Raw genomic sequence first — 12,126 nt, forward strand, 5'->3', positions numbered from 1 at the left:
GGTGAAATAGTGCATATAGCCCAGCTTTCAAAGGCCATAGTAAGGAGGTAATGTCCCATTTTCTGAATTGACTTCAGCTAAGTCCTTCTGAGCCTCAGTTTATACATCTATGAACTAAGATCTCATAACTAAGTTTCTTTCTAATTCTAATAGTCCATCCATAATTTTTTAAATGCAAACTTCCTTACTGTCAGAATGAAAAGTCACGAAACTAGGCAGGAAATCACAGATTTGTCCAGTCTGCAAAGCAGCAAACTAGGATCAGACCCTATTAGTGATCATGGAACTAAACACCTTAGTTCGTTGTTTCTTAAGCTAAAGTCCTCATTCTGAGTACATATTCCTCGAAGGTCCTAGGTTTTCAAGTTTAGAGTCCTAAAACAATTTATCCTAGTCTTGTTACTCTATAAATGTTCTTTAGTTGAACTTAAAATTTAGTAACTTTTTAAAGTGAATAATAAAATCTTTGTGGGGAAAAAAATGGTGGTTGTTTTTTTGCCATTAGGACCAGTCTGTCTTGTGAGATCCATGAACCATGATTTGAAGATAAGGCTGAAGTGTCAAGTTTAGAAATTCTACTTGCTTAGAGTTTCATAGTTATATATGGTACAGAGTTGGATCTTTCTTTCTTTCTTTTTTGATGCTAGAGAATAGGTACATGTCAAAAATCACCTATGAGATTTCTTAAGACACAAAGCTCCAAATTCCTCCACTCCCATTCAAGGGCCCATGGGGACAAGAGTAGTTTGCAAAAATACCTGAAAAAATCCTGCACAAGTAACTCCAATTTCTTTGCTTCTCATCTTCTCCACTGAAAAGTGTTCTAGAAAATACATCTTTGGGAAATTTTGGTGCAGCTGCAACTATATGTTATAAAGCTACCTACAGTTAAGTGTTGAGAACTCGATTTTTCCTACCACTTCAAAAGCAAAGCTCCCACAGAGCATATGGCTATCCCTACCATGACTCAACAAGGATTCCACTGTGACCCTTGAGTATGTTTGAAGGGAAGTATATAAGTATATAGGTTGGTGGGATAAGAGTAAAGGCAGGGCTTCTGGTACTATAAAAAGCTCTAAACTGAGCTACTAGGAGCATAAACATAACATTAACTTATGTAGGTATTTATGTGTTTATCTTTTATGTCAAGGATAGTTGTTAAGTTTTAGGGGCATCAAAAAGGTGGGAAAGTTTATGTAATCAGCAGGATATTTCCAAACAGTTGGGTGTCAGATATCTGACTGATAAAATATTTACATATGTGAATACATTTTTCAGTTTGCATCTGACTGGTGCCCTTTTTTCATGGCCTGTACCTATTCTATAAAAATTGAAATGAAGTGTTGAAAATATACTTCAAGCTAACAACTAAATCTACCACAGCACATATAAACTTTGGGACATAGACAAGCAGCTGGAAAAAACTTTATGGCTCCGTGTTTCCCTTTGGGCCAGGGAAGAACAGGCCCCTGCAACGCCTCACTCATCATCATGCTCAAGCACACAGGACCTTTAGGTGAGTTCACTGGTAGCTTTGATCTTTTAAAACAGTGGTTTATAAAACTTAACAAAACAAAACAGAATTCTTCTTTCAATGAAATCTTATATAGCACCATCTTCCCCCATTGTATATAAATGACCTTAAAAATGGAGGTCATCTTGTTGAAAGAGGAGGCAATATGGACAGCCCAACTTATTTCACTTCCCATTTACCTCATGCATTAGAATTCCCTTCTAATGCACGTTTGTGAGTAACAGTTTTGATCAGTTAAGTAAGGTCTTATTTACTCCTGATTACTTACCATGTCTGGACTTGAGAGTCACACAGAAACCAAAACTTACTGGCTACCAATAGTACTCGGGGTTCTTAAAAATTATTTTAAGTCTTCTTCAGGGAGAAATACAAGAAGCTAATTTGGAAGATGACTAATTGTAATAGTAAAGAAATAAAGCATGGGGCATCTGGGTGGCTCAGTGGATTAAAGTCTCTGCCTTCGGCTCAGGTCGTGGTCCCAGGGTCCTGGGATGGAGCCCTGCATCAGGCTCTCTGCTCTGCAGGGAGCCTGCTTCCTCCTCTCTCTCTGCCTGCTTCTCTGCCTACTTGTGATCTCTGTCTGTCAAATAAATAAATAAAATCTTTAAAAAAAAAAAAAAAGAAAAGAAAAAAAGCAGTTCAGATTGTAATTTCAAAAAACAGTAACAGGCAAAATGAAATATTTGGTATTAGTTGAAATAATCCTAAAATAGTAAAAACAAAAGAATGCTAAAGCATGAAGATGCTAGGTAATTTTTAAGGTAACCAAATTTTAAAAATTGGCTAGTATAAAAAAAGGTAAGAATCTAGCTTTAAATATATGAAAACCCATTTCCCTTTAGGTTTTTCATTCACCCTATATAAATAGGGTATTTTTTAAAGTACTACACAACTATAATCTAATTTATGCCTTTCAAATTTGAAAAAAGTTTCAAAAGGTCATTTTATTGGTAAAAGATAATCAGATAAATCACAGAATGATTTTTGTAATTAATCATAAAATCAAACAGAAATGTTTGTTTCCTGCTTATTTTCTTGTTTTAGCACCTACTAATAAGGTAAAATGTCTTTCTATATGTCCAATAAAATATTCCTGTATTTTAAATTCCTGCAAATTCATCAGGAATGAAAAAATATTTGAACACATCAATGAACAAGGTCAGCCATTCAAAGTGAAACATACTAGATAGTAATTTAAATGGTCTGAAAAAGATTTTTCTCCCTCTCCCTAAGGTAAAAATTTTAACTTACCTTCTGTTCCAGTTCATTTTTCCGATAGTTAATCGTAATGGAGTAATAGTGTCTGTTCAGTCCATGAATTAACGCCTATATAGAAAGGATTAAAGGACAAATTAATATTTTGTATGTAAAAAATAAGTTTGAAACTGCCAACATATCCTACAGACAACATCTTTACTGACTTCTATAAAAAGTCTTTAACCTAAATAAAAATTAAATGAAAAAATATTTTTTCTCAGCTATAAGTTTAGAAGTGAGGTTTAGAGGTACAGGTCATACATTCTTCAAAATATCATACACAGCAGCACAAAGTTAACAGTTTCAGTAACCCTGCTCAGAGTCAGAGACAGGGTCTGACCCCATCATAATCTAAATTATAAATTAATGATAGTTTATAAATAACAATTAGTAAGTCTGATTTTATGATATCTAGGGTACTCTCTGTTATTTCAAAAGAAAAGTCTAAAATTTAGTCATAATAATACACTTGTTTTTTCACCCATGACATTAATCTGGGGTCTCCCTTTTTGTTAATTCAGTTCTAACAGATTCAAACAATGGGTATCCACACGTTTCCAAATTAACAAAGTGGAGTTTGTTCTTTACTGGGTCTATTTTTATTTACCTCATGATATTACCCAGTGACAGGCAATCTTTCTAAGCCAGATTTTTTTCCACTGCACTTGACTTCTCTAAGACAAACAGGCAGATCATAATAAAAATGTATGCTAATGACATGGCTTTACTAAGAAACGGTAACACTACCTGTGATGTAATCCATTCACAACTGATCAAATATTTAACTCTAGCAACAGATGTTCAAATGGGGCTCAGAATGACATTCTGGGGGATCCTCTATCAGCCTGGTAAGACATGAACTTGGACTTATTTTCAATCAGTATAAAAACAAAAGCGATTTTAGGGTTAGCTCAAATATAAAGATTAAAGCTAACCAAAACCACCACTGTACTCTCTAATTACTGGATTTGTACAGTGAAGGCATTAAGGTGTTGAGGTAGAAGAAGGGCTAGAAAGGAAATAATTAGTGAGTACCCAGCATCTGCTTTTCACATTAGGTCTTCTAATCTTCCTAACAACCCAGTAAGACTGGTTCCATTTGTGTTTTGAGAGATGAAGAAAGTATGACACAAATCTTTAATTTGTCCCAGTTTTATAGCAAGGCAAAGGTGGGATTTCTGACTTGAAAGCCCATGTTTCTCTTACCTTGGTATGCCACAATGTGTCTTAGGAAATTCTTGGATTAAGTCTTTATACTTTAAAGGGTCAGGAGAAAAACAAAGCATGGCCAGTCTTATTTTATTTTTTTCTTATTTTACTTTTTTAAACATTTTATTTATTTATTTGACACATACAGAGAGAGAGAGAGAGAGAGAGCGAAAGAGGAAATACAAGCAGCGGGAGTGGGAGAGGGAGAAGCAGGATTCCCACTGAGCAGGGAGAGGGACGCGGAGCTCAGTCCCAGTATGCTGGTATCACAGCCCAAGCCAAAGGCAGATGCTTAATGACTGAGCCACCCAGGTGCATCAAACAGTCTTATTTTAAAATGACGCTAGCAAAAACCCACTCCACCAAGTACTAAAACATTTTAGATAGGTACTATAACAATCCATTCTTATCCTAACATCTGCTATAATAAAATGGTTGACATACAAAATTAAAAATACTAAGTGTATTTATTAAATCCTATTCATCTCAATAGTCAACAAGAGTAGTGAATTAAATTTCAGCGTTCAGAAATGCCTGTGCTGTGCAGATCTACAAGTAGAATTAATCAGGGCCTTCCTTAGTATGTACTCATATTTATCTAAATTAGGAAGTGTATCCCATGGATGGAAGAATTAGAAGAAGGTACCTAGTCCTCTCAGTGGATAAAGCCTGACTGGAGAGTGGAACTTATGCTAGGTTTCAGTTCCAAATTGCCCCTCATCGAAGCACCATTGTGCAATGCCCTGACTATATAATTCTACAAAGCAGCCATAAAGCTGGTAACAGGTATGGCCAATAAATAAATAAATTGGCCAGCCTGGGGCACCTGGGTGGCTCAGTCACTAAGTGTCTCCCTTCAGCTCAAGTCACAATCCCAGGCTCCTGGGATTGAGCTCCGCATTGGACTTCCCTGCCCAGCGGGAAGCCTGCTTCTCCCTCTCCCACTGCTTGTATTCCCTCTCTTGCGGTCTCTCTCTGTCAAATGAATAAATAAAATCTTAAAAAAAGAAAGAAAGAAAGAAAGAAAAATCGGCTAGTGGGCCCACAGTCCACATTTTAGAGATTAACTATACTGCTAAAATATAGAGTTTGGTATTTGAAGATACTGCCTACTTGATTTTTAATAACATTATTTAGACAAAATCAGTAAAACTAACAGGCAGCATGAAAAATTAGGAGATATAATGATTAAAAAATACGTAAGTTTAAATAAAAGGATATCCTCGAGCACTCTCCCAATTTCACTTACTCATGGGTTGTGTACCCCCAGTACACTGCAAACCACAACTGGCCATATACAATCCTCCTTTCACATGAGCCCCCAAAAAACACAGCCTCAGTGAATAATAAATTCTCTCAAATTAACCAATTTCATCAACAGGCTGAGGCAGCGTATGCTAAACAAAAGATTAGATTTATAAGGAGGGAGAAGCAACCTTTTGGAGGGGTCAAATTGCAAATTACACAGAATATAATAGCATATGCCATAGCATGTCAAGCAGATAAAGGAGACACCTAGGAAATTTCTTAAAACATCATTACTTAACTTCTTAATTTACAATTAACAAACGTATGATGGAACTTAGGAAAATGTAGGCAATTCTTCATTAAAACAGGATACATTTCCCAAACTTATTCACTAATTGGCCATTTTAAATCTCCCAAAAGTTTCTCATAGGAGCATTCTTATAGCCCGATCTATTCTATAATATTATATACTGTGGGCTAAATATGCTTTCAGTGGTTGATCCAGGAAACTAGTCACTTTCTACAGCACTGTTTCTAGGACAATACCTTTTGAATTTACTAACAGCAGTGAGTTTATTTATTTGCCTCTTATATATCCTGACCCTTGTTTTCTTTGTCAAACTTTGCTAACCTTTCAGGAAGTTCTGCCTAGGTTGGTACTTATTACCACTCTAAGAGGCTATCTATTCTAGATACAGAATGGTTTAGAGAACCACAGTCAAAGGGGTGTTTCCAGATCCTGTTGATTAACTTCCTGATTGTTTCCATGCTGCTTTAGTTAATCTTTAGAGTAGAGCTTCATAATTTTGTTAGTATGACAAATCAACTTTAAAATCAATCACCATTTGAATTATTCATATTTCTGTATTTGTTCATTAATGTGATTTATTAACCTTTAGTACAATTATCTTTGGGAGACTAGATACCTAATTGCAAAGAATGTTCAAGACAGTCTAAACCACTACAGGAGAAATAATAGCAAGAAGGGAAAGTAATAAACTTAGAACTGCAGTGATATATGAGCAAAGGCGGTAGAAACTATGGGATAAAGATATAAGCAGTTTATGAGAGGCAACCAGCTATCAGGTTGGAATGAATTGTGTAAGACGGTATTTTATGTAAAGGGATTTTTGACAACAGATCCTAAAATAAGATCCTTTACTTAAATGGCTCCCTATATATGCCTGTGTCAAATAACTACAAACAACTAACACTTTACCCTCATCATACTTCACTGAACACCGCCCAGACTACTGAGTAGAGATTTAAGTTATTTTTAAAAAATTTTATTTATTTATTTGACAGAGAGAGACACAGCACGGGAACACGAGCAGGGCGAGTGGGAGTGGGAGAAGCAGACTTCCCACGGAGCAGAGAGCCCGACACGGTGCTCAATTCCAGGACCCTGGGATCATGACCTGAGCTGAAGGCAGAGGCTTTAACCCACTGAGCTACCCAGGTGCCCTGAGATTTAAGTTATATCTCCATATACTCACTGCTATGGAAAAGCAGATATATTATAAAATACACAGCTTACAAACTATACAATAATAATAACCTCTGGAGAGGTTCTTGATCGATCAAAAAAGTTCCATGCTCTTAAAAAAGGAGTGTTTATTTAGATCCAGAGGTAGGTTTGTCTGTCTTAAATTATTTTACACTGATAAAGTGAAAATGTGGAGCTGAATAGTATCAATTACATCATATTTTTAAATAAATGGAGTTTTCCTACATAAATATAATAACTCTGAAAAGAAACAAAATGTGTTTTATTGAATTGGATTGCAAAAGGCAAAAGGAGAAGAGAATTTTTGTTAAATACATTTTTGTAACTTGTGAATTTTGAACTGAATAAATATATACCTCTGTTAAAATTAATTATTTAATTAAGTTCCAAGTATAGTATAAAGAACCAGGAGTCCAGGTTATGATGCCAGTTCCTACGTTAACTCACTACAAAGTTCCCTCACCTACAAAATGACACAATGGTTCCTTCCAGAGCAACAGTTTTATAACTTACAGTAACTACTGAAAACGATGCTTTTCAAATAGCTTAACTCTGTTAGACAATGCAGTTGTAAGCAGGACTACACTTAGAGGCTCACAGGCCTTGCACAATGTATCTGTGCACCAATGGTTACAAAATTTCCATGCAGATGACAACCCAATCTTCACTTATACTATTGCTCCTAAGGATCTGAAATGCTTTGAACACTTTTTAAGTGGAACAGTTTAAAATTTTTAATTATGAAAATAAATGCTTGTTAACCCTCAATCCTATGTTTGACAATAATGGTAAATGTTCCATTTATCATTGGTAAATGGTAAAAAAGGTAAATAATGGTAAAACAAAATATTACAAAGTCTCGTACATTAAAACAAAAGCCTAGAATGTAAGCATCACACCTTTGCTTCCCTATCAGGATTATTAATGGCTTCCCTTACTTAAAACATGAAAGTTAAGATAAACTTTGTCTATTCGTTTTTTTCTTACAGATATTTCCAACATTGTTTTAGTGCTTTAAAAATAACATTTTCTGTAAGTAATGTTATGTTTCACTGTAGATAGTTTTAAGAAATATGGAAAAGGAAAAACAAGAAAAAAATTCCATTTCTACCAAAGGTAGTAATCATTAACATCTTTGTGCAGATAAACAGGCACAGTTTATAAAATACGTATTTGCAAAGAGGGGAACTTGTAAATCCTATTTTATAATCTTTTTCTTAACATATTTTAAACGTTCCTCAATTTACTGAACAGTAGTCTACAAAATAAGCATACTTTTCCCCACTACAATAAATATAGTAGTAAAAAATCAGTGTTAGAAAAGCATTAGTCGCCATCAGCATAAGTGCTGATAGTTGCTGTCAAGTTTCTATCCCTACTACTAGAAAGTTGGTTTAGGTGCAATGACCCTCTTAACACAAACTAATTTTCCTTCAGAATAAAACCCCTTTGGAAAGGCTTCTGATCCCTGAGTCAAAGATTCTACTAACATATGTCAAAATTATATTATTATATTAACCAGTCACTTCAGGTTTTTCTGGGTTGCTTTCTTTCTAGCTTATCTTAGAAAACTAAGAAATAGTTTTAAAGTGTGGCTTTGTTCTGTTACTTGTTGGCTCGGTCCTATTTAAGTGGTTTAGTATTGAACTGTCTTAAAACCGTAAAGCACTCAGATAGATGTCATTCTGATGGGCGCTATATAAAGTGTGAAATAAATGTTTTACAGATTTTAATTAGAAGGCAAAACAAACTAAAATGAAAGGAAAAACAATGATGCTGTAGCTATTATACACCCAGGTCCTTTTAACTTGGGTTTGGAACTTGCTTTACAAGGTCCACCTTTAAGTTATGAACTATAAGGTAGGACTAAAAAACACAAACTGGACTACTATAGGAAAAAGAACAAATTTTAATACTGATTTTACTCAATTTATAAAGTTAAAAAGCAGGTTTTACATTTAAAAGATGAAATTGTCAACAGGTGGCTGTTCACTTGCAATTAGTAAAAACTTCTGGCAGAAATATACCACGTAGTAATCACAATGACCTTGGATCGTGAGATGCTACTTAACCTTTGGCAAAAAAAAAATAATGAAGCAGTATGATACTATGGGGGTTTATAAGAAAGGTCATTATCACAGGCTAAACATATATTCTCCTGGAACATACAAGCATGGGCTTGTCTGTACCCAATCAAAACACTGGTAGCTTATTTCATACTCATTAAACTTTGCAGTTTTCCCTGACTTGTAAAACAATTTTATTCAAAAGCAACACACCTCAATCCTTTCAAACAAAAGGTTTCACTCTGATGAAGATTTCAAACGAGTGACTACTGCAAAAGTAAGTGTCTAAAGGTGTAAAGTTATCAGAGTGTGACCCAGGCTTAACCATGGTTAACTGTCAAAGCCACAACTCCCCAAAGACAATCATATGACAGAGCCAGGTTTCAGAAGGCAAGAAGCAATAGCTACTATAATGTCTTTGTCCTATGTGTTCTATTTAACCAAACATGGTATTTCTGCCCATTTAATTAATCTTCAGAGAAGCAATTAACTATACAAACACAGGTTGTGGTACATTTAAAAACACATTTAAAATAATCTTTGCAGACAATGAAGATTTGTGTAAAAACAATGAGACATGTGAATGATACAAAAAAACCCCATTAATCACTCAGGAGGATATCAAACTCTTGCAATAACTGTAATAATGGTAGCTGACATTAGAACAAGATATAAATGAATCAAAAGTAACAATACAGGTATGTGTTGTAGGATTTATTTTAAATGTGGAGAGTAAACCAAAAAAAGGCAGAAAGTTTTCAGGACCATTTAAAAGGAAATGTTTCTGTCTCTTATAGTGTATTGATTATCCTATTTTTAATGCTGAGAAATGTCCACTAACCAATCAATAATGATACCCCTAATGCACTCTACCCAAAACTTGTTTATCAGTCCTTTACTACAGTGTTAACCATACAAAGCCATAAGGTACTCTCAAGATAAAGACTCTACTATGCTCCCCAAAAGAGTATCCTCAAACTATGTAAGTTTAAAGACTCCACTAAAAATGGACTCATAAATGAGCAAACCTAATTTCTGCAAGTGTTTCCATAATCTTCTTCTCAAGCAAAAGAAAAATTAACTCCAAACAAATTAAAATGCTAAGTATTAGATCTTAAAATGGCCATTCATAATAGGCTTTTAAAATTAAAACAGTTTTAACACATTATCAAATACAGGCATTACCTGGATAGATGGCTTGTTTAAATGACCCAGATTTGAGGTTGTTTGTCTTGGTTCATGTCCTAAGACCATCATATTAGCATTGATCAATCTGAAGGCATCAATAACAACCTGTAAAAATAAGGTGTCAGGTCAATTCTTTTTAAAAAGCAAGTGATGATGCCAAGCAACAGTGGACAGGCATGATCAACTTGCATCTGTTTCTGGCCTATTTCCAGAAAATCATTTAATTATAATATTAATAAAAAAGAACCTCCTGCTGACTGTGCCATCAGCACACCACCCTCTATCTTGTAATGTAAGGTGACACCAATTATTGCAATTTTCATGAAGCAGTAAAGAAAAATATTAACTTTGCATCTTTATTACTGAAATAAATCATTATTAAACTTACACAGCAAACAGCCTCCATTGGTGTGCATATGTTTGTCACCTAAATTTTACCTAATCAAAATGAATGACAAAGAGAAACTAAAACTGAAAGTGAGCACAAGCTAAGGGACCACATGTAAAGCCCAGCCCTGTCACATCAATTATACTCCCACAGTACTTGAAATGACAACAAAATTACAGCCAGCAAGGCACTTGCTCCTGTATTCTCTTCTAGTCAGATACCTTTTACTTCTTGTGACTATAAAAGACTTTATACCTTGTCTGATGGCCTTAAATAGCCAAGCCACTGTCAAGAATAGGAGGCAAACACAAGAAAACCAAGGTCATCTGTGATTTAAGCCAGGAACACAGTATAGACTGAGATGGCCATGAGTTCAGAGTAAAGACGTAACGATAGGTATCATCTTTTTCTAAGTGTATTCAATTTCTGTATACAAAGAGTTCAAACTTACGTAATAAAGTATCATCTGTTAGCTCTTATATATTAAGATATTTAACAAGAATCACATATTATCTGAACACTTTGTTCTGTTCATTATCATGGATTTGAAAGAACTTGTTAAAGCTTTTAAATGTGAAGTTTTATGTAAAGCACTGGGACTTTAAGACAGATGCTTCTTTCAGGGAATTTAAATCAATTACCTAGAGAATAAACTCAATACTTCTGTCACATAAAAAAAATCTTAAAGCAGGATAATACATTTTTCTAGATATCCCTTAAAAGTGCTTTAACTGAGATTAATATTATAAGTTATCATCAACTAGACTGCTTCCTGTTTCTATACAGTTTGAGTATAGCTGAGCAAGTAGTTGAATAAGAGGGGAAAAGCAAATTTATTTTCAAGTTAAGACAAATTAAATCTAATCAAGTCTGAAAAGTATGTTTGTAGGAAGTATGTATACATGCTGTATACTAAAGAACAAGATCTAAATAAAGAAAAAGTCACACTTTCTAAAAGGCTACCACAGAGGGTCAACAAATAGTACAAAGGGAACAAACAGACCAAAAAGCATTACAAGTGTCCATTCTGGCAGGCCAACAACAACAACCACAAAAGTCAACTATGAAATTTTGCTTTTATTTCTAACAGTTTGAATTTCCCCAGAGTCCTCTTGCCTCAAAATAAAATCAAGTATTCCCAGAACATACATGATTTAATAGTTTGTGAAAACTCCTTTTTCTTTCTATATAACTGTAATTCAGACTTAACTTTAATATTTATATATAAATAAATATGGCCTGGGTTTATACTTCTTGCTTTTCTTATATTTTTGTCATGTATTTAAAAAAAAATCATAAAAATAGGTACTAATATTAGACATGCTTTAATCAGATATTATCATAGTTTTTAAAAAAAGATTTTATTTATTTATTTATTTATTTGACAGACAGAGATCACAAGTAGGCAGAGAGGCAGGCAGAGAGCAAGAGGGGGAGGCAGGCTCCCCACTGAGCAGAGTGTCTGACATGGGGCTCAATCCCAGGACCCTGAGATCATGACCTGATCTCAAACACTTGCTTAAAATATAGAAATAAAATTTTTTCCTAAAAAGCACTTAAATTAAATGTGAAAAATAAATATATAAAATGTAAGCAAAAGATCTTTTTTAAGATTTATTCATTTAACAGAGAGAAACAGTGAGAGTGGGAAAATAAGGAGAGGGAGAAGGAGGCTTCCTGCTAAGCAGGGAGACCAATGTGGGGCTCGATCCCAGGACCCTGGGATCAT

The 12,126-nt window shown here is 34.5% G+C and overlaps 1 protein-coding gene across 1 annotated transcript in view; it reads right to left on the minus strand.

Moving 5' to 3' along the window:
- PSMD14 (proteasome 26S subunit, non-ATPase 14) overlaps positions 1 to 12,126 on the minus strand; it is a 100,753-nt gene that overhangs the window by 14,512 nt on the left and 74,115 nt on the right. Inside the window, exons 8-9 of the mRNA XM_004743941.3 lie at positions 10,007 to 10,114; positions 2,786 to 2,860 (exon numbers count right to left, since the gene is read on the minus strand). Coding sequence (XP_004743998.1) covers positions 2,786 to 2,860; positions 10,007 to 10,114 — 183 coding nt within the window. The remainder of the gene's footprint in view (positions 1 to 2,785; positions 2,861 to 10,006; positions 10,115 to 12,126) is intronic.

Source organism: Mustela putorius, unplaced genomic scaffold (genome assembly GCF_011764305.1).
Source record: "Mustela putorius furo isolate JIRA1106 unplaced genomic scaffold, ASM1176430v1.1 tig00003869_pilon_pilon_pilon, whole genome shotgun sequence".
In the NCBI taxonomy this organism is placed as follows: domain Eukaryota; kingdom Metazoa; phylum Chordata; class Mammalia; order Carnivora; family Mustelidae; genus Mustela; species Mustela putorius.